Genomic DNA, 22,891 nt, shown 5'->3' with positions numbered 1-22,891 from the left:
CAAATAACCCAAAGTACAGGTGTAAATCTATGGAGGATTTTTTGTGCCAAAATTAAATAAATAAATACATCATTAATTAATTAAAATGGGAATGAAATATTTCATTAATTAATTAAATGTGTCATTAATTAATAAAAATTAGAATGAAATATGTCATTAATTAATTAAAATACAATTCATTTTAAGTAAAAATATATATTTATTATTTCAGCATTTAATTAATTAATGACACATTTAATTAATTATTTCGTGTTGCGTGTGAATCATGAAATGTAAAAATGCATTTAATTAATTAATGACACATTTAATTAATGATTTCGTGTTGCTGAATCATGAAATGTAAATGTAAAACTGTCAGTTTCACTCGTCAAACTCAGTGGGCGGATTCCAAACACCTCATTGGTTCCCCTGCACATCAAGTCAAGGCAAATCGAATCCACATAATGGATTGTTGCAGGGCTTCGGGACACATTCCGATAAACTAGGGCCGCGTTCAGACTGCAGGCAAATCTGATTCATATCTGATTCCTTCTCATATCCGATTTTCAGGGCTGACTGTCCACACTGTTTTTAGCAATTGTCCAAACCGGATCTGGCTCTGTTCAGACTGGGCCACATCATTGACTGATCTGACGGGTTGCCGTAGCAACGACGTCGGAGCGGAGGCGTCACCCAGTGCGTGTATTGTGTGAAGTCATGTATTTTTTTTATATATATATAAAAAAATCCCAAAATATCTGTACCGTTTCTGATTGGGTCGGCACTGCGCATCATTTTTAGACATAAAAATGAACGCATACCGCAAAAGTTGTGTCTCGGCGGAGGGACCCGGCGTCCCAGCAAAATGAGAAACAGAGAAAAGTGTTGAGAACAAAACCACCAGCAAACTAACAAACCAACCAACAAAGCTCAGAGTTAACAAAACGAACCAGCAATGAACAACTGGCAGCCCCGCTCTTTAACCTGTCCTCCTGATGAGCTGACGGGCTGCAGGTTCAGGCTCACAGCGCCACTGAAGGCTGATTTATGGTTCCGCGTTACACCAACGCAGACCTACGGCGTAGGGTACGCGGCGACCCGCACCGTACGCACAGGTGGACAGAGTACTCGACCCCAATACTTGAGTAAGAGTACAAATACTACTGGTCAAAATGTACTCCGTTACAAGTAAGAGTAGAGAGTAGAGTAGAGTAGAAAAGTACTTGCTTTTAAAGGTACTTAAGTATCCAAAAGTAAATGCTTTTAAATTTACTTTAAGTAGAAGTAAGAGTAAGAGTAAGAGTAAGAGTAAGAGTAAATTTCTTATTTTCCACATCAGTAAATTACTATATTTTTTTATTTTAATTTAATTTTAATTTAATTTATTTTTTTTATTTTGTCTGTGGTTTGTCTGTGCCCTCGCTTTTTACTTGGTCGAACTCAAACATTGAGTTAAGATACGGCCAAGGATTTTGTGAAAGTCCCTGCTCCGAGTCCGGCTCATTATCAGACTCAGACACTCAGCGGATTGTCTTTCTTCTCCTGACTACATCCCAGTGGAGAGCGTGCACTGTGATAGGTCTCCTCTTTTGACAAAAACAGCTTGTGTCCAATAGGACTTTAGGGAAGAAGAAAAAAGAGCAGACCTGAAAGTAACGAGTACTTTTCAGCCTTCCTAGAAATTTACTCGAGTAAAAGTAAAAATATTTGTCTTGGAAATGTATTCAAGTAAGAGTAATAAGTACCAAAGAAATCTAATACTCAAGTAAAGTACAAATCCTCTGGATATGTACTTAAGTACAGTACTCAAGTAAATTTACTCCGTTACTGTCCACCACTGACCGTACGTGGAAATGTGGTCTTTTTTCTGCTATTAAAACATGATTTGTAATGTGAATTTGCAACACTTAAACTACAAATAATAGTTTTTGACGTGACATCAGAGATTGTACATAGCCTACAAAATGTCAAAATCCTGCCCAGAGCTCCTGAGAGAAGCAGCGAGTTTAATTGAAGAAGCTCTGAGCAGAACTCCTCTGGCTCCAGCGGCTCCGTCACAGCAGATACCTGCATCACGCAACTCTCTACAACACGCAACTCACAGCTGTCATGTTTAAAAAGGCTCCTCTTCTACCTCCAGTTTCAGACCAAAGCAGTGGATTCCACTAGATTTGCGTTAGCTCCGCCCACTGAGTTTGACGAGTGAAATTGACAGTTTTACATTTACATTTCATGATTCAGCAACACGAAATCATTAATTAAATGTGTCATTAATTAATTAAATGTAGTTTTATATTTCATGATTCTCACGCAACACAAAATCATTAATTAAATGTGTCATTCATTAATTAAATGCTGAAACAATAAATATATATTTTTACTTAAAATGAATTGTATTTTAATTAATTAATGACATATTTCATTCAAATTTTAATTAATTAATGACACATTTAATTAATTAATGATGTATTTGCTTATTTAATTTTGGCACAAAAAATCCTCCATATAAATCATCAGTGTAATACAAATAAATATAATTTGGTATATATATATATATATATACAATTTTGACTAAAAACCAAGGACCAAAAGGTGTAGACTGAAGCCTAAGCTTATGACACCTCCCTTTTCAAAAAAAAGTTAGCTTTTATAAACTACATTTCCCTAGAGGCATGCTATACAGCTTTATGCTAATCAGCGCCATATTTGTAGTCACATTAGTTTGGGTTAACCCTAACGTATAAAAACGTTTTAAATAACATATATCAATTGGATATATCTATTATGTAGTGCATCTGAATTAGTAACTACATTTTATAGAGATGATGTATGTTAAGGAATTGTAAATATGTTTTTTTATTTAGGATACTTCATTTAACGTCATGTAAATGACATTGATGTATTCACAGTGATTCAATATAAGTTGTAAATGTACCTGTGTACGGTTTATTTTAATATTTACCGTTCAAAAGCACAACATATTTAACCGTTTACTTCCACGTCCACGTAGGGGCCTCGTCACGTGATCAGGATCTCCGCTCGTCACTCTACGACGTAGAGGGGACGCCCAGGGAATTCCCTGTGGTTGACGAAACGGGAGAATAGTTAAAACAAGGAATTTAAATATTGCCTGTCTCCTCTTCCTGGTTCAAAAGCAATATAAAATTATATTTTGTGGCTGGACGACGATCTGGTTAAGGTCTGGTTAGGTTAAAGCACCACTTATGATTGGTTAGAAGTAGGAAACGCTTGTGGTTTCTGCTAAAAATAATAATTTCACATCACTTACACCACCTCCGTCGTCTTAGCGACAGCAAACAACATGGTTAAATACTCGAATTTACGTTAAATACTAGAAAACACGGTTAAATACTAAGAATAATACATAATAATAATGTAATAATCCGTGTATATATCACGACAACGGATCCCAATTGACTTCACATAGGTACAATATCCGTGGTGCTCACACGGAATTTTACCATTTCCGTGCTGGTGCCACGGAAAATAGTGGTGAGAGGTCATGGGCATTTCATGGATTTTTGTGAGATCAGGTTGTTAGGAATGATAGAAATGATCACGTCCCTCCATGAGGGGGGGATAATTTTCTTTTTGAGCTCCCAATTAAATGTTTTCAAAAGTGTTGGAACTAGTTGGTCCTGCATTGTTTTATACCAGTGTGATGTAAAACCATCAGTCCCCGGGGACGTCCCTCCTTTTAACCTCCCAATTGCTGACTGTAGTTCTTCTTTTGTTATTTCAGCTATTAATCGATCATTTTGTTCATTTGTGACCCTTGGTAAAAGAATCGAAGATAAGAAGGCATCAATCTCATGTTCGTTATTCCATTGGGGTTGTGAATACAGTATTTTATAAGATTTTTCAAAGCATTCTTGAATTTTCTCCAAACTAGTTACTACTTAATTTGTTGTGGGTTTTCTTATTTTATAGTTCTCTCTGCTTGTTGCTTACGTAACTTATATGATAAAAGCTTGAGTGACTTCCCCCCTATCTCATAGTATTGTTGCTTTAAGAAAAGCATTTTTTTTGTATTCCCTGTGTATTTATTTAATCTATCTCTCTTTTTAATTTTGTTATTTTGAATTTGGTCTTATCCTTAAGGGTTTCCGAGTGTTCTTTTTGCAGTCTTTTCAATTCTTCCTCTAACTTTTTTTTTCCCTTTCAGAAATGGCTATTATTTTGCCTCTAATCATTGCCTTTAATGCATCCCAGAGTATAGATGGCATCACCTCTTTGTTATCATTGTGTTCCAAGTATGACTTAATTTCAGCTTTAAGTTTTTCTTCGATGTTTGGGTTATTTAAAATGTTTGAGTTCAACCTCCAGAGAGTAGATCTAGTCCTGGGAGGTAAACCGTTGGCCAGATTATCTAATGTTGTTAGGAGATAAAAGCCCATTGTCTGAATCTGACCCATATTGCTGATGGTAATCTGTACTTTACAATGATTAATGCTTGTGGCTGTGAAAACCCATAAAGTGCAGGGATGTTAATCCCAAATCAAAACTCAGATGTTCTGTCTATGATCTTCAGAGTTCCTGTCTAGATTTTTTGGATCACGGCACCAGAACATGAGGTTAGGGTTGGGGTTGGGGTTGGGGTTAATAATAATAATAATAATAAACCCTAACTGTTCTGAAAAGAAGAATAAAATGTTGTTTTAACAGAACTGAACTGATTTAAACAAACGTGTTGGAGTATTGAATTGAATTTTTGAATTGAATTGAAATTTTTATTTCGAACATGAAACAGTAGTCAAAACAAAACAAAAGAATAATATTCAATAATAAATAAATGTAAATAATAAATAAGAAAGCAAAAAGACAAAAATATAAATAAAAACATGCATCCATCATAATGATCAAATTAAACTCAGGGGCGTCAATTGGGTATGCCAAGGTATGGCAGCTGCCACACCTTGGCTTCAGGGGAAAATGGGGGTAAATGTTTGTTTTTTTAAATACATTTATGGAATTGCTCTGTGTCTATTTGTATTGATTATTTTATTATTTAATACATATAGGGCCTGATTTACTAAAGGTTTGCGTGCGTAAAAACGTGTGCAAACTTGACATCACCCGCAAACTAATGTGCAAGCTGATCTACTAACAGCGTGCAAAGAGTACTGCGCCTCTCAAATGAGCAAAATAGCACACGCTGTTCATTTAGTACTTTTGCCCTGATGAATAATCAATATGGGGCGTACCCGCCAGAAAGCGCAAAATACTGGTTGGGGAAAATGCAAATAGGTTCATTTACCACACGCAATGAGATTTACCAAGCCCGAAAGTAATTGCGGGGATTGCAATTGCGTCTTTATTTAATACGTTCGAAAGGAAGGTGCTAATCTGCCCAGCATTACGCACAGATGGCTGCTGTTATTGTGGTGTTGTGCCGTATTCAGCACCCCTGCCATGAAAAGCACCCCCTCATACACACTCACACAAACACATACTTAGGAGTTTATATTATATATATTTACAAATATTATGGAAGACAACCACAGCAGGCTATTAATTAATGACATCAATAACCATTTACCCGATTTTTGTTATCTGTGACTGTGATTGTGGGAAAGTATGACTATTGTGGAATCCATGAGCGCATTTAAACATGAATCATTAACACAAAACTGGACGCTAAACAGAACGTGACACGGAATGAGAATATCATTTTTGTCATTGTGTGTACGTTGTCATTTGTAGTAAATTAAACATGAGCATTTAGTCGTTTTTGACATTTACTCGTGAATAAGAGATCTGTGGGTAATATATGTCGACGGGGGGTGCTTTTCACGGCAGGGGTGCTGAATACGGCACAACAATGAATGTGTTTATTTGCCTCTTCCACTAATATCTCTAACTCCAACTCGTCAAATTTCATTTTGCGCTTGCGACTATCCTGCTTTCCATCCAAACTCTCCATGGCGCAAACCGTAAGACACGCAACACCTCATTTAAATACTGCAGTTTGCACCTGTTATCAATTGCGCAAGCATTCTTAGTTGATCACCTGCAAAACACACAACAACAGCACGTGCAAACTTTTTCAGTGCACATGCAATTTAGTACTCTTTATTTAGGATCTTAGTAAATCGGGCCCATAGAATAACTACAAATGCAAATCAGAACAACATGATCGATTTCACTAGTGTTATCTTTCCCAACACTTACGGATGCGTATTGCGTAAAGGCGCATTGACTGAATTGATCAACACGTTGTTAAAGTGTAGTGTTCGTAGTTACGTTAGCAGGATGTGAGTGAGACTGGATTTGAAAAAGATAGATAGATAGATAGATAGATAGATAGATAGATAGATAGATAGATAGATAGATAGATAGATAGATAGATAGATAGATAGATAGATAGATAGATAGATAGATAGATAGATAGATAGATAGATAGATAGATAGATATATAGACAGACAGACAGACAGACAGACAGACAGACAGACAGACAGACAGACAGACAGACAGACAGACAGACAGACAGACAGACAGACAGACAGACAGACAGACAGACAGACAGACAGACAGACAGACAGACAGACAGACAGACAGACAGACAGACAGACAGACAGATAGATAGATAGATAGATAGATAGATAGATAGATAGATAGATAGATAGATAGATAGATAGATAGATAGATAGATAGATAGATAGAACTTTATTCATCCTTGAAGGGAAATTCAACTGTCTAGCAGCTCATCAAAATATAAAAAACAACCACACTTCCACTCAGACAAAAAAGCTGATAGGGGACACAAGAAAATATCACATTTGAAAATGTGATATTTTAAAGGGGTTTAAGTAAGGGATAATGCCCGACGAGGTGTACATTAACATGGGCGTGAACCGTCTAACGCGAAGTATATTTATGTTAATGTACACCTTGAAGGGCATTATCTCGCTTATACCACGGTCACTTACCAAAAAACATAAATATTAAATCAGTTATTCATGTTTTAATGTGTTTTCAGTTTAAATAGTTTTATAACAAGCCACAGCTGAGCGGCTGAGCTGACTATTTAACCTCTTGTCTCGTCTCGTTTTGTCTAGTTCCTCCGGTGTCACCTCCTTGTGCCGTTTCTCCGGTTTCTTTTGATTTTCTTTTCTCTCTCTCCTCTCTTTTCTCTTTCTCTCACTGTTTATTGTTTTGGGGGGATCTGGGTCATGTTACACCATCATCAAGAACGCATACCGCTCTGTTCCCCGTGCAGCTCTTGGACACTCTGATCACTGCCTCCTTCATCTGATCCCGACCTACAGGCAGAAACTAAAAACCTCTAAGCCTGTAGTGAGGACTGTGAAGTGGACAGAGGAGTCAAAGCTGAAGCTTCAGGCCTGCTTCGAATGCACGGACTGGAGTGTCTTTGAAGCTGCGTCCTCAGATCTGCACGAACTAACAGACACTGTGACATCCTACGTCAGCTTTTGCGAGGACGTGTGTGCAGAATAAGACCTTCTGCACATACAGTAACAACAAGCCCTTGTTCACATCGAACCTCAGGAAGCTGCGCCGAGCCAAGGAGGAGGCCTACAGGAGCAGCGATCGAGCCCTGTTCAAGCAGGCCAAGAACACACTGACGAGGGAGATCAGGAAAGCGAAACGATCCTACGGCGAACAGCTGCAGAGTCGCCTCTCTGCCAACCCTGACCCCTCTTCTGTGTGGAGAGGCCTGCAGAACATCACAGGGCTCAAAAGAACAGCTCCAGGCCCTGCAGGCAACCTCAAGCTGGCCAACCAGCTGAACAATTTTTACTGCCAGTTCGACGACGACCAGGCCAACGGCTCACCATCATCATCATCATCATCATCATCATCATCATCATCATCATCATCATCATCATCATCATCATCATCATCATCATCATCATCATCTCCATCATCACCACCAGCACCCCCCTCCCCCCCTGCTGCTCCACCATCACCACCCTCACCCCCCTACCCCCCCAGCTGCCCGCTTTTTCACACCTCACCACAGCCAACCCCCCCCACCTCTGTCTACCCCCCTCCCCCCACCCGACACCCTGCCTGCACTCAGGATCTGTGAGGAGGAGGTGTGTTGGCTGTTCCAGAGGCAGAAGGTCAGGAAGGCCCCGGGCCCGGACGGCGTGTCCCCCTCCTGCCTTAAGGTGCGGGTATACTTCTGCGTCACACACACGCAGAGCACACGGCGCACCCGTGACGTCGTCACGAATCCTTCGGACTTCTCCGTCTCTCCATTTGGTCGCGGTGCAGTCCCCCCCGCGGCCACTAGTTAGCGATCTTTTTCTGAATGGTTTATCCGACTTTTTCCGGTCACAGTAAATCAAAGAGATAAGGACAACTATTGTGCAAAAAACAAAAACAAAAAAAAATCACATATAAACGAAGAAAAGAGCCCTGGAAGTTCACTACTGATTCAAACCGGATACCGGAAATGCTTCGCTTTCAAACGAACCAATCACAGCCCTCTCGGTCTGCGTGTGGTCGGCGTCTCCTCGACGCGTAGTTACAATTTTCAGGAGGTGCACGTCACTGACGGCGCATGTGACGGCGTGTCCTCTGCGTGTACAAAAACCACACGCCGTAGACACGGCGTCGTTTTGACGCAGAACCATAATTCAGCCTTTAGAGCCTTAGAGTTACTTCCTGCGCCAGCTCAAGAAGTTTAACATGCCACAGCAGCTGTTGATCACCTTCTACTCTGCCATCATAGAGTCTGTTCTCTGCTCTTCCATCACTGTCTGGTTTGGATCAGCCACCAAACTGGACAGGCACAGACTGCAACGGACAATCAGGTCTGCAGAGAGGATAGTTGGGACTAATCTCCCATCTATCGATGACCTGTACCGGTCCAGGACCAGGAAACGGGCAGGTCGAATCTCTGCAGACCCCTCACACCCAGGACACAGTCTGTTCCAACTCCTCCCCTCTGGACTGCGCTACAGAGCTCTGTGCGCCAGAACCTCAAGACACAGAGAAATTTTCCCGCAAGCGGTTGCTCTGATGAACTCCCACAAATAACAGTCTCAGAGTAACCAAACACGTGCAATAAAAATCATCTAGCACCTTCTTTAATAATCATGTCTGCCTCACTCTGCTGCACCTCTCACTTTTGTATTTCTTTTGTATAATTTTTTTTGTATTTTTTGTATAATTTGTCTTGTAAAATTGTAAATAGGTTATTTTTTATTTTTATTCAGAACTGTCCTTTTCTCTACCTCAAACTGCTGCACCTTTAAATGTTTATTCTGTACATAGAAATACCACATTTGTTTATTGTTTATATTACTACCTAAAGAGCGAAATTACCGGAGTCAAATTCCTTGTTGAACAATGTTCGAACCTGGCCAATAAAGCTGATTCTGATTCTGATTCTGATTCTTCTGCATCCCAGTCATCAAAATTTTTAAATTCACCAAATAAATTTAAAGAAATTTCAAATTCCCTCATGTCGCCGTCCTGCGGTAGCCAGCTCCTCTTCTCTGAATCTCCGTTGCCGTGGTTACCACCTGGCAGTTGATCCAGCGCAATGATATTAAAGTTATCAGGCAATTTGACCGAACTTGTTTTCTAGATGTAGGTTATCACTTTTAATGTACACCTGCCAGCCAATCAGAATCGAGTATTCACACAGGCCGGGTTATAAAGGGTTTTAAAACCTTCAGATATGCCTGCACTGTGTACAAAACCCTTCATGGTGTCATTGCACATGTCAAAAGTACAGGGCTACGAAATGCAGTTAGCATCTAACCAGAAGTGCTTATGCAGTGAAATAAACACAATGTACAGCATATATACATATACATATATATATATTTACACAGTGCAGATTAATAAATAACTTTTGCTACAAGGTGCAGGTCAGAAATTAATGAATGATAATATATATTATGAACAGATGAGATGTGATTATATGATTTACACAGATTTGAATTACAGTATATACATGGGTGATTGCAGCATTCACATGAGTGTGGATTGGGCTTTTGGCTACAATTGGGTATATTTACATTTTAAAATGTTTATCAATGTACATGTCCCTCTATAAAAAATAAAGTGAAAAATGAAATGAAATGAAAACTAGATGAGCTGGATGTTTAAGGGGATGTTTGGTGAGCAGGTCCAGAATCATAGATGAGCCCATGTCTTCCTTCTTTCTCCGTCGACAGGTTATCTGACTGTTTCCATTGATCCTCTTCCTCCCGTCGTGATCGGAGACACCGTCATTCTGAGGTGCAGCTTCAGGACGGACGGCAGCCTCCGAGAGGTCATGTGGTTTCAGGTGAGCAAGCAGGTGAACTTCAGGGACACTGCTTATACAGCGACTATTACAACACAAATTGTCTCTAGGATGTTTCCAGAGACCAGAACATGACCCCCGATCAATTACAGTTTTTCACAATTGTTTAAACACATTTCCTGATAGACTACCTCACTTTCTCAAAACTCTAAACAAAAATTACAAAACTCACACACAAAATGCAAAATCCTACACTTCTCTTGCAAAAGCACACTCTACCTTCAAAACAGTGTTAACTCTTCACTAAATGGTATTTCCTTCTCAAATGCCAAACACATACATCATTTGAGTAGACATTTCTAAGCACCCACTGAACACTGATGTGCAGAATGGAAGACACTATAGTATGAATGGAAAACACTGTATGAATGCCTCAGTAGAATCATGCATTTGTATGTTCAGTGTTACACCTTCAGCTGTTGGATGTAATATATCACCATATAGTATTCTTATGTATAGGCTACTCAAATAGAAAACAACACACAATTCTTTACTGTAACAAAAAATAATATTTTACAGTATTTGGACTCAAAATGTGCAGTCCACTGGACAACACAGCAAGCTGTGGATGAAAACTTGACAGAAAATAGAAACAGAACAAAAGTATTAGGCTGCATCCTGCCTTTCATCCCTGGCTGGCCACAGGACCTCATCCACGTCGCAGGCAATGTTCTCCCTGGCCGAGCTGCGGGGGAAGAATCTCCTACACCTTGACAGGCCTCAGCAGTGACATCGCCACATGCGTCCTCCATGGCTTGCAGCAGTGGGATCCGTGTCTGAGGATTTCTCTCGTATACCTTCCATCTCCTGGCAGAGAAAAACTCCTCAACTGGGTTGAGGAAGGGAGAGTATGGAGGGAGATATAGGACATCAACTTCTGGATGGACCCTGAACCACTCACGGACCAGAGCAGCCCGGTGGAAACTGACATTGTCCCAGATAACAACGACCCTGACCACCTCTGTGTCCTCCATCTGGTCTGGCTGGACAATGATATTGTAGAGCTGGTCCAGGAATGCTAGAAGAAGTGCAGTGTTGGAGGGGCCAAGGGTGGCATGGTGATGGAGGACGCCGTGGTGATTGATGGCAGCACACATTGTTATGTTCCCTCCACGTTGGACAGGGACCTCTGTGATGGCACGCTGGCCGATGATATTCTTCCCTCGACGACTTCTTTTTACAAGGTTGAACCCCGCTTCATCAATGAATATTAATTCAATGGCAAATTGCTGATTGCATATTGCACAACAGCCTTTGGAGTTTAGAAATGTGATTGACTGTGTGTTCTGTGTGAACAGCAAGAGAGGGAATTCAGGCAGAGTGTGCAGGATATTGGGAATTGTGTGTAGTGTTGTGAGAAATGTGTGGTATGGAATGGGAATTTGAGTCTAGAGCAGTAAATGTGCTTGGAGTTCAGCAGGATTGGTTCAGCCACCTGAAACATGAGTTCCAGGTTGTGCACATTGTGTCTGATGTTCCAATAAATGTGTTTAAACAATTGTGAAAAACTGTATTACATAAACAACAGCTTTAAGATTCAGCCGGCGTCTGTTAGTAACTAGGTTTCTGAACTCTTGCCCCAGATTCACTCCCTCAGCCAGTCATATTCAGACCAAGATCACGACGCTCTGTGTCTCTCCAGATTTAGCAAATTAGTGGTAACGTGCTTGTTTATATCAAGTATTTTTGGTGAAAACGATTTAGCATACATATTTTACAACCGACAGGAACTTTTGGACATCGGTTCCTGCAATCCGGACATCTATAATCAGTCTAATCCCAGAGATTGCTAAATCAACGAGACCTACGAACTCTGTAGGCCACAGCCAAAAGGAAAGGAACTTCAGACGGTCCTGGAAATGTAAACATAGGGGCTAAAGCTAACTCCACATCGACTTGCTCTTCCGAGCCTTTTCCTTGCCGATGTTCACTCCTTAGTGAACAAAATGGACGAACTGCAGCTGCAGAATAATTAGACACTGCTTCATCATGATTTTCATAGAAACTTGGCTTAACAGAGAATAACCCAATAACGCTATCAGGCTAGCCAGCTGCTGCATTCTCCGAGCCGCCAGAATAGCTAAGTCCGGTAAGACCAGAGGGGGGTGGGGGGGTGGATTTATGGTAACAACATGTTATGCACGGACAACACCATCACTGAGAGCTGCTCAGCTAACCTTGAATACACCTTTCTATCTATCTTTCTACCTTTCTATCTATCTGAGACTCTACATCAACAGTAGTTACAGCAACCTATATTATATATATATATATATATATATATATATATATATATATATATATATATATATATATATATATATATATACTTATATATATATATATTTTAGACCATGGCTGCGTCCGAAATTGCATAGGCTACTTCCACCCTAATGAGTATGCAAAAACAGTATGTAAGATGTTTTAGTGCGTCCAAAACATTAGTACGTACTCAATAGTATGCGCAATCTATACTCATTCCAGAGAAATGTATTGGTGTGGATTGATGGACACTAGCTAAGCAGAAACTTCCCACAATGCAATGCAGCGCTGTTTGGTTGCTAAGTGATACGTATATGTCATAAGTATCATATTAAGTATAATAATATTATTATATAATATTAATATGTGGTCAACACTGTTGCCTCACAGCAAAAAAGGTCCCCGGTTCGACTCCCAGGCCCGGCAGGGGTCTTTCTGTGTGGAGTTTGCATGTTCTCCACGTGCTTGCGTGGGTTCCCTCTGGGTACTCCGGCTTCCTCCCATAGTCCAAAAACATGTATATTAGGTTAATTGGTGATTCTAAATTGCCCATAGGTGTGAGTGTGAGTGTGCATGGTTGTGTGTTTATATGTGGCCCTGCGATGGACTGGTGACCTGTCCAGGGTGTAACCCCTGCCTCACACCTGAAATGAGCTGGGATAGGCTCCAGCAGACCCCCGTGACCCTGCCAAGGATAAAGCGGGTATAAATAATGGATGGATGGATATTAATATTATAATATTCGTATATAATAATATTATATAATGTCATCTTGTTTCGGTTAGGATAAACGGAAAATAGCGGAGTGGAGCACTGCTACTGCTGCTGTGACACGTCACTTCCTCCCAACGGCAGGAAGTGACGTGTGCACTCTTAATAGTACGTCTGAATTAATGCATACTACTGATATTTACTCAAAAGTGTGCCGAACTTAAGTATACTTTTTAGTATATACTGTTTAGTACAGCAATTTGGACGCACCGCATGTCTACACAAACATAGCTTAACATAGCAAACATAGACACCTACAGTACAAACCGGCCCCTCTCCCCCACCTAGGACACTCATATCACCTCTCATTGTTTCTACTGCCCAACTGTTCAGCACTCGACTCGTCTCGTCTCGCCTCCACTTGCCTTGTCCTCGTTTGTTTCTAGACACCCAGATCAGAAGTAGGAGGTAGAAGGAAGCTGCTGTGACGTATTTGATTGTGTATCTAAAGGAAGAAGACAACAACACTAAAGATGTAGAACCTGGAGGAGATGATAAATGTGCTGCTGGGTCTGTGACTTGTGTTCCATATCAAGTTAAACATGAGAGAGAGAGAGAGTAGCTTTTTAATGTTGTTAGTTTGTCTCTGCTGCTGAAAAGTCCGTTGCAGAGCAGCTATGAAGGAGCTCCTGGTAGATCTGGTCGTTCCTTATCGCCCGTCTAGATCCCTTTTTAATTCTCTCCTCAGCCACCAGGTTTATGAACATCTGCACCTCAGAGTTGGATCACCAAACAGACTTCTGCTGCCATTGCCTGTTGAATAAAATTGCCGCAAGCCGCTCTTGCGCTGATTCCCACTTCCCGATTCAAACGTCTGACTGCCCCGCCCCCCGACCTATCGGTGGCCTGTAGTGTGATGACATCACAGCCCGACTCAGCCGCTTAGAACCTCGGCAGAGATACAGAAAAGTATCTACTCGGCACGCCTCCACCCGCCTCCACCCCTAGTGGAGAAGCGCAAAACGAGGGCGTGGCGAGTCGATTCGCGCTGAGTAGGTACTAGTGGAAAAGCGCCATTAGTCACTTCAGCAGCATTTTGAAAACACTGACTGGAAAGTGTTCGCAACCCAGGCCACCCTGGACCTCTCTGATTAGTCTGCTGTCACCTGAACCTGGATGGGAGGAAGATGAGGGCTGGATGGTGAAGGACTTGTAAATCAGCTTCTGTTTCATACTCAACTTTGATTTGATTCATCAGACTTTGTCAAGGTGCAATAATAATAATATAGCAATCAGAACCAATATTTACAGACATGAAGATACTCCAGAAATATCTGAATCTGTTAGAACTGAAGGTTGAGCAGAGCGGCGATCCGAGGGAAGCTCTGTACCTCCTTTCATCTGTCTGTATCTATGCAGAAGCTGACGTAGAAAATGTTCCAGCTGCTGTATTCAAATTCAGTGATTCTTGTGGAATTTTGCATTCCAGGTAATCAAAGGAGGAAGCACCAAGCAGAAGATTTTCACCTACGTCATGAACAACAGCAGCTACCCCCCCATGGAAGACGTATCCAGAGAGAACCTGGTTTACCATTCCACCGTCCGGTAAGAGAGGAAAGGAGATGCTGCACGGGTTCCCCTGGGGAAACATTAAATCCCCTGGGGAAACATTAAATCCCCTGAGGGAAACATTAAATCCCCTGGAGGAAACATTAAATCCCCTGGCGGAAACATTAAATCCCCTGGAGGAAACATTAAATCCCCTGGGGAAACATTAAATCCCCTGGAGGAAACATAAAATCCCATGGAGGAAACATTAAATCCCCTGGGATCCATGTAGAAATGAAACTGTATGTATATGAATAGGTATGTATATAGATATATTGAGTTATATTATAAGTACGGTATTTATATATCTATATCTCTATTTATATATTGATTTACCCCTCCTTGAACCGCCAACTTACTGTGGTGGAGGGGTTTGTGTGCCCGAGTGATTCTAGGAGGGCATTACGCCCCTGGTAGGGTCTCCCATGGCAAACAGGTCCTGGGTGACGGGCCAGATTAAGAGCGGTTCAAGCCTATCATGAAGAGGAAGACAGCGAGGACCGTAACGTCGCCTGGATCGGCGTCACCAGGGCCCCTCCCTGGAGCCAGGCCTGGGGTTAGGGCTCGAAGGCGAGTGCCTGGTGGCCGGGTCTTTGCCCGTGGGACCCGGCCGGGCTCAGCCTGAAACGGCGACGTGGGCCCGCCTTCCTGTAGGCCCACCACTCGCAGGAAGGTCCATGATATGCTGGTGCCATGTGATCTGGGTAGCAGTCGTGGCGGGGTGCCTCGACGACCCAATCCCTGGACTAAAACTGTCACAGTGGGGACATGGAATGTCACCTCGCTGGGGGGGAAGGAGCCGGAGCTTGTGCGTGAGGTTGAGAGATACCGACTAGAGATCTATCTCACCTCCACACATAGCTTGGGCTCTGGAACCCAGCTCCTTGAAAGGGGCTGGACCCTCCACTACTCTGGAGTTGCCCAGGGTGAGAGGCGGCGGGCTGGTGTGGGCTTGGTTATAGCCCCTCAGCTCAGTCGCCATGTGTTGGAGTTCACCCCGGTGAACGAGAGGGTCGCTTCCCTGCGCCTTCGGGTCGGGAAAAGGTCTCTCACTGTTGTTTGTGCCTACGGGCCGAACAGCAGTGCGGAGTACCCGGCCTTCTTGGGGTCTCTGACTGGGAGTACTGGATAGTGCTCCAACTGGAGACTCCATTGTTCTACTGGGGGACTTCAACGCTCACGTGGGTAATGACAGTGATACCTGGAGAGGCGTGATTGGGAGGAACGGCCTCCCCGATCTGAACCCGAGCGGTGTTTTGTTGTTGGACTTCTGTGCTAGTCACGGTTTGTCCATAACGAACACCATGTTCAAACATAGGGGTGTCCATCAGTGCACGTGGCACCAGAACACCCTAGGCCGGAGGTCAAATATCGAATTTGTTGTCGTTTAATCTGACCTTCGGCCGCATGTCTTGGACACTCGGGTGAAGAGAGGGGCTGAGCTGTCAACTGATTACCACCTGGTGGTGAGTTGGATGTGCTGGCAGAGGAGGAGGCTGGAGAGACCGGGCAGACCCAAATGGATTGTGAGGGTCTGTTGGGAACGTCTGGCTGAGCCCTCTGTCAGGGACATCTTCAACTCTCACCTCCGAGAGAACTTCTCTCAGATCCCGGGGGAGGCGGGGGACATTGAGTCCGAGTGGACCATGTTCTCTGCCTCCATTGACGACGCTGCAGCTCGAAGTTGTGGTCGCAAGGTCTCCGGTGCCTGTCGTGGCGGCAATCCTAGAACCCTGTGGTGGACACCAAAAGTACAGGATGCCGTCAGACTGAAGAAGGAGTCTTACCGGGCTATGTTAGCCTGTGGGACTCCTGACGCAGTAGATAGGTACCGGCAGGCCAAGCGAGCCGCAGCTCGGGCGGTCCTGGAGGCAAAAACCCCGGTCTGGGAGGAGTTCGGTGAGGCCAGGGAGGAAGACTTTTGGTCGGCCTCGAGGAAATTCTGGCGGACTGTTCGGCGCCTCAGAAGGGGGAAGCAGTACTCTGCCGGCACCGTTGTTGGAGCTGTTGACCTCGACTGGGGGCATCGTCGAACGGTGGAAGGAATACTTTGAGGATCTCCTCAACCCGACTGACATGCCTTCCACTGAGGAAGCAGAGAGTGGGGACTCTGGGCCGTGCTCATCCATCACCCAAGCCGAGGTCACTGAGGTGGTTCATAATTTTTATGGACAGGATTTCTAGGCGCAGCCAGGAGCCAGAGGGGATCCGGTTTGGCAACCACAGGATTTCGTCTCTGCTTTTTGCGGATGACGTTGTCCTGTTGGCTTTATTTGGACCGGGACCTTCAGCATGTGTACCCTCACCTATGGTCATGAACTTTGGGTAGTGACCGAAAGGACGAGATCGCGGATACAAGCGGCCAAGATGAGTTTCCTCCGCAGGGTGGCTGGACGCTCCCTTAGAGATAGGGTGAGGAGTTCGGTCACCCGAGAGGAGCTTGGAGTCGAACCGCTGCTCCTTCACATCTAGAGGAGTCAGCTGAGGTGGCTTGGGCATCTGTATCGGATGCCTCCTGGACGCCTCCCTAGGGAGGTGTTCCAGGCATGTCCCTCCGGGAGGAGACCCCGGGGAAGACCCAGGACACGCTGGAGAGAGTATGTCTTCTCTCGGCTGGCCTGGGAACGTCTCGGACTCCCCCCGGAAGAGCTGGAGGAAATGTCTGGGGTGAAGGAAGTCTGGGCATCTCTGCTTAGACTGCTGCCGCCGCGACCCGGTAACGGATAAGCGGCGGACGATGGATGGATGGACATATTGATTTATAGTTATATGTAGATATGTCGATATATAGATTTATAGTAATTTTTATGTATATAATTGGAGGTAAATATATGGACCAGTATATATAGCATATCTACTCTTTTATAGTTATTCAAGTATATTGTTATATCATTGCTGTCTATTGTTCTCTATTATATTGTAGTATATTGTAAAGTAATGATAATGTAATACTATACACTATAATGACTTCTATTATTACATACATAATATCATTGCAGTGTATAGTATAGTAGTAGTAAATGGTATAGTAATATTATTGTAAAGTAATGATAATGTAATACTATGTATTATAATTACTTCTATTAGTACATACATACATAGTAGCACAACTAAATGCTGGGCGTTTGTTTTGTTTTCTTTTTGTTTACTTTGATTGGTTTTGTGTTTGACTATATTTATATATACACATAATTGAGTATTATATCACTATATTGAACAGTTATTAAAGTAGGGGTGTTTGTTTTAGGTGTGTGTTTTATAAGTAAGTTTATTGAAACTCTTGTTATATATATATATATATATATATATATATGTATATATATATATATATATATATATATATATATATATATATATATATATATATATATATATATATATATATATATATATATATATATATATATATATATAAGATATATATATAAGATTCAGGGGTAGTCTACAAACATATATACATATATATATATATATATATATAAACTAATGAACATGGAAACGTTCCTGCAGACTCCCTGAGGTCCAGATGGAGGACGACGGCCGGTATGAGTGTCATGTGGGCATCAGGAACTCCAGAGATGACCTGGTTCTGGCCTCCGACAGCATCATCCTCACTGTCATTGGTTGGTTTAACTTTAACAGCAGCTCACTTTTGTCAGCATTTATATCAGTTGGTTGAATTCAGAATTTGGTGAGAAAGCTCACCAAACCGGTAGATCCTCTGATGGTTATGTAAACATAAATATTAAATCAGTTATTGATGCTTTAATGTGTTTAAATCATTAGTTTTATAACAAGCCACAGCTGAGCGGCTGAGCGACTATTTAATCTCTCGTCTGCAGCCGTTGGAACCTGGTAAATTACAAAGTTTTATAACAAGCCATAACTCAGTTTCCTTGGTAACGGGGGATATTCTAGTCCGCTCAGCTGCGCTCGCCTATTTTCTTTTCTCTCCTCTTCTGCATTCCAGTCATCAAAATTGTTAAATTCACCAAATAAATTAAAAGAAATGACAAAATCACTCATTTGGCTGTCCTGCGGTAGCCAGCTCTTCTTCTCTGAATCTCCGTTGCCGTGGTTACCACCTGGCAGTTGATCCAGCGCAATTATATTACAGTTATCAGGCAATTTGACCTTGATCCTTCAAGCCTTAAAGACTAAATTGTTCCAGATCATGTCTGAGGTTGTATTTGTGTAGTACTCAGACCATCTACGATCAGTTTTTATTCACATTAGGACCTTTAGCAGAAGACATTCAGTGCGTTTACATGGGAAGTTTAATTCCTCTTTAATTCAGAATTAAAATTAAATCCGATTTAAAATTTGTAAAAATGACCATGTAAACACCTAATTCCGAATGAAAATGGCCATTCTGAATTAAACTTAATTCCGAAATAAGTGGCTGGTTTATTCCAATTTTAAATCCGAATAGAATAATTCTGCGATCATATCTACACTCAGGCCCCGTTTACACGGAGCAAAAACGGTGGCGTTTTCATGCGTTTTGGCCGTTCGTTTACACGAAAACGAAGCTCAAAGTCACGAAAAACGATCATTTTTGGAAACTCCAAAGTGGAGATTTTCAAAAACTCCGTTTTCACGTTTGCTTGTAAACGGAGGGAAACGGAGATTTATGCTTCAGAACTTCACATTATGCTACAGAAACGTCACCAGCATCATTTGTGCGACCTGTGTTTACAATTTGTTTGGCCACCGTCAATATTTTCTTGTATTTTACCTGTTTTATATTCTAAAGTCACACTTAAAAGTAACTCCACTTCTCGGTCACTCCAAACGAAAGACTCTCGTTCCGTCTTGGAAGTAACTGGCAGTCAAGGCTGATTTATGGTTCCGCGTTACACCAACGCAGAGCCTACGGCGTAGGGTACGCGGCGACGCGCACCGTACGTAGGCTACGCCATCGATTTAACGCGGAACCATATTATTCAGGCTTCACACGTGTCATTTGTTGACATTTTTCCCAGCATTCTGATTGGCTAGCATGACTTTACGCTTCTCGTTACACTGCCCCCTGCAGGTTTGGATGCTCATAGCACCCTTAACAGCATATTTATGCGGGTTCGTGTAAATGAGGATATTTTTCAAAACGTAGAGGGGGAAATATCGTTTTTTGTAAATACCCGGCTATGTGTAAACGTGGCCTCATTCCGCTTTAAATTAATTCAGATCTTTCTGCGCTGCTCGTTCCCTTGCCCGTCTGTCGCGATGACACTTAGCCTATATTCCTTGCTGGGCTTGTTTTCCAAACAAAGTTTCAAGATGGCAGCATGCAGTAAACGGTGGTCAAGAGCAGAGACGATTTATTTAATAAATAGCTTGAAAGACCTGGAAATAATTAAAAGAACAGATGGCAGGAAACATAAAAATTGTGAGCTTTTCAAAGTTGTAGCGGCTAAGCGGCTAAGTTTGTTTTTCTTCCGGTAAACGTAACTTCCGGTCCGCCCCCCTATCCAATCAGAACCCTTCCCAACCCCCAGACCTTAAGCGGAATTGGATAAAGCCGATCAACGTGTTTTCCATGTAAACCTGAATTCGGAATTACTATTTTCATGTAAACTCGAAGGAAAATAGTTTAATTCTGAATTATTTAATTCAGAATAATTCATTCCGAATTAAAAAACATCATGTAACCGTGGCCAGTGTGCTGGAGCAGCAGACCCCTGGTACCCTGGAGTTGGGATGAAAGGATGGATCAAACTCCTTTATTTTCCAGACTACTTGGACAAACAGGTGAATGATTTTAATGTTCCATGTTTCATCTGCAGTGCCTCCTAAATCCATCTCCCTGGAGGCGGCTAGCAGCCGGGCGCTATTCAGCCGCTACGAGGTGCAGAACTTCACCCTGGTCTGCAAGGTTGCTGGAGCAAAGCCGGCTCCTGTGGTGAGAGAGAAACAGCCTTTTCTATTTCTAGCCCTGCAAAAAAACAACTACAAAAATGGGGTATTTTTTGATCGTAGAATGAAAATGAGGTTACAACTGGATTGGAAATGTTAGAGGTCACTAAAGCAGCTTGAAAGTTTGACATGAAAGCTATTTGGAGCTTTGGTCTGTGTAGCATTGAAATAAACGATAAATATGCAATATGAATGAATAAATATACATACGTGATAATATGCAAACTAACAGTATATGTAAAGCTTAAGTACAAGGTTCAACTCAAGACTAATTAAGGCACTGGCAGTATATTGGATATTCAAAATTATATATTATATATATATTCAAAAGTTAAATAAAAAATACTTGAAATTCATTAAGAAATGATAAATAAACTGATAAAGCAAAATAGTGATTAAAATTCCACATAAATAGTGTCAAGTTTCACAGCTTTGAATACAACTAGTATTTTGTTTCAAGGCACCTTTTAGTCTGCACTTGGGTTAAGAAACAAACAGTCACAATAAATGAAATCTTTGATCAATTAAATCCAATCAATCCAAAATATATGGCACCATCTTCACAGATCAATTTCACTTTTAACTATTTAAAGGGATTAATATTTATTGAGGCACTGACAGTTCTCTCTTTGGTGAATGTTTTTGATAATAATCATTCATTTTATTTAGAGGCGCCTTTCAGGTCACCCAAGTTCACCTTACAAAAGATACAAACACACATTTTAAGTTAAAATACAATTAATCCAAAAAAGCTGGAGGCCTAGAGATGGAGGCCTAGCGGTGGGGGCCTGGAGCTGGAGGCCTGACGGTGGGGGGGGGGGGGGGCGGTAAAGGCTCCCCATCAACCAAATCTTTGTTTCAGCATTAAAACCTGACCAGTGTTCAGTCATTAGTTTACTGTAAAGAATTAGCAGAGCTGCAGGTGTTGTGAGTGCTACGGAGGTGAACGCCGGGGTCAGATTGACTGTTTCAGGTCGGACAACTATAAACTAGGGCAGAGTATTTCACCATCTGTACTCGTTGACCCGTTTCTGGGAGCATTTGGAGCAATAAGAGCGGATTAGAGGATCAGCTGGTGAGGAACCGAAATCTAAAGAGCTGCTTCACTTCAGGAAGATAAATCAGCACGGAAACATTTTAATAGCGATCTCAAACTGTTATTTCTGGTGTTGTCTTTCAGCTAACATTATAATCAGTTACTACAATTATAGTAATTAAGAACATCTGCAACAGTTGGATCCTGGTATCTAATCACATTGATTGATCCAGGATTGATCCAGAAGGAATTCCCGGTCCAAAAACCACTGAAATCTTGAACCCAAGGCAAGGCAAATTTGCGGCTGCTCAGGGCCCGTGACCACTAGGGGGCCCCCAAGAGTTAAAAAAATAAAATTAAAATAAAATTATTTTTTTATGTGTGAGTGATGATTCATACATTATCAAAGGTATGTTATTGTACAAAACACAATAATTAATATTATTACATAAACAATATTATGTTAACAGACGGGCAGTAGATACTGCTGGCATGTTGACTGCTGCCTCTCGGCTCTATTTATTTGATTTTATTTGTTTATTTTATTTAATAATGTCTGTTTTTGACGAGGTTCTGTTTATCTAACTGTGTGTGAGTGATTTTATTATAGTTCTAGTTTTTGTAGTACTTTGTTGTTGCAGTTTATTTAAAACCAAAAATAAAGTAGATAAGGTGTTTACAGTAAATGGTTTATAAATTATCTATGTGATTATTGTGTTTCTTTTAGTAGGCCTACACTGTAGATGACACTCAGTATCACACTTACTACCATATCACTTTAAATATTAAGTGTAAATCAACCCCAGGCCGCTCTTGTAGCTGAATTTGCTCCCATTTCAGATTAAAAACCATAGATGGGTAAAAACCTGCCAGGCTGACAATAGGATGATGGAAACAACACTGTTGCAACAGTGCAGCTCTTCCTGTGTGTTCCAGTGACACAAGCAACGTTAGTCCTTCCCCTGCTCCCCACTCACTCTGCTGTTATCTCACCTTCCTCAACCAATCAGACACGTTACTGTCAGACATGTTGCCAAAGCGACAGAGACTTTTGTTTTAACTGAATGTG

At 41.7% G+C, this 22,891-nt stretch overlaps 1 protein-coding gene across 2 annotated transcripts in view; it reads left to right on the top strand.

Moving 5' to 3' along the window:
* Positions 1 to 22,891, top strand: part of LOC133444688 (immunoglobulin superfamily member 21-like) — a 35,231-nt gene that overhangs the window by 1,973 nt on the left and 10,367 nt on the right. For both annotated transcript variants that reach the window (XM_061722559.1, XM_061722558.1), the window contains exons 2-5: positions 10,159 to 10,271; positions 14,752 to 14,867; positions 18,381 to 18,493; positions 20,657 to 20,772. In XM_061722559.1, coding sequence (XP_061578543.1) covers positions 10,159 to 10,271; positions 14,752 to 14,867; positions 18,381 to 18,493; positions 20,657 to 20,772 — 458 coding nt within the window. The remainder of the gene's footprint in view (positions 1 to 10,158; positions 10,272 to 14,751; positions 14,868 to 18,380; positions 18,494 to 20,656; positions 20,773 to 22,891) is intronic.

The sequence above is a fragment of the Cololabis saira genome, chromosome 5 (genome assembly GCF_033807715.1).
Source record: "Cololabis saira isolate AMF1-May2022 chromosome 5, fColSai1.1, whole genome shotgun sequence".
Lineage (NCBI taxonomy): Eukaryota > Metazoa > Chordata > Actinopteri > Beloniformes > Belonidae > Cololabis > Cololabis saira.
Note: the sequence above shows the minus strand (reverse complement) of the source record. Positions and strands in the feature narration are given on the sequence as shown.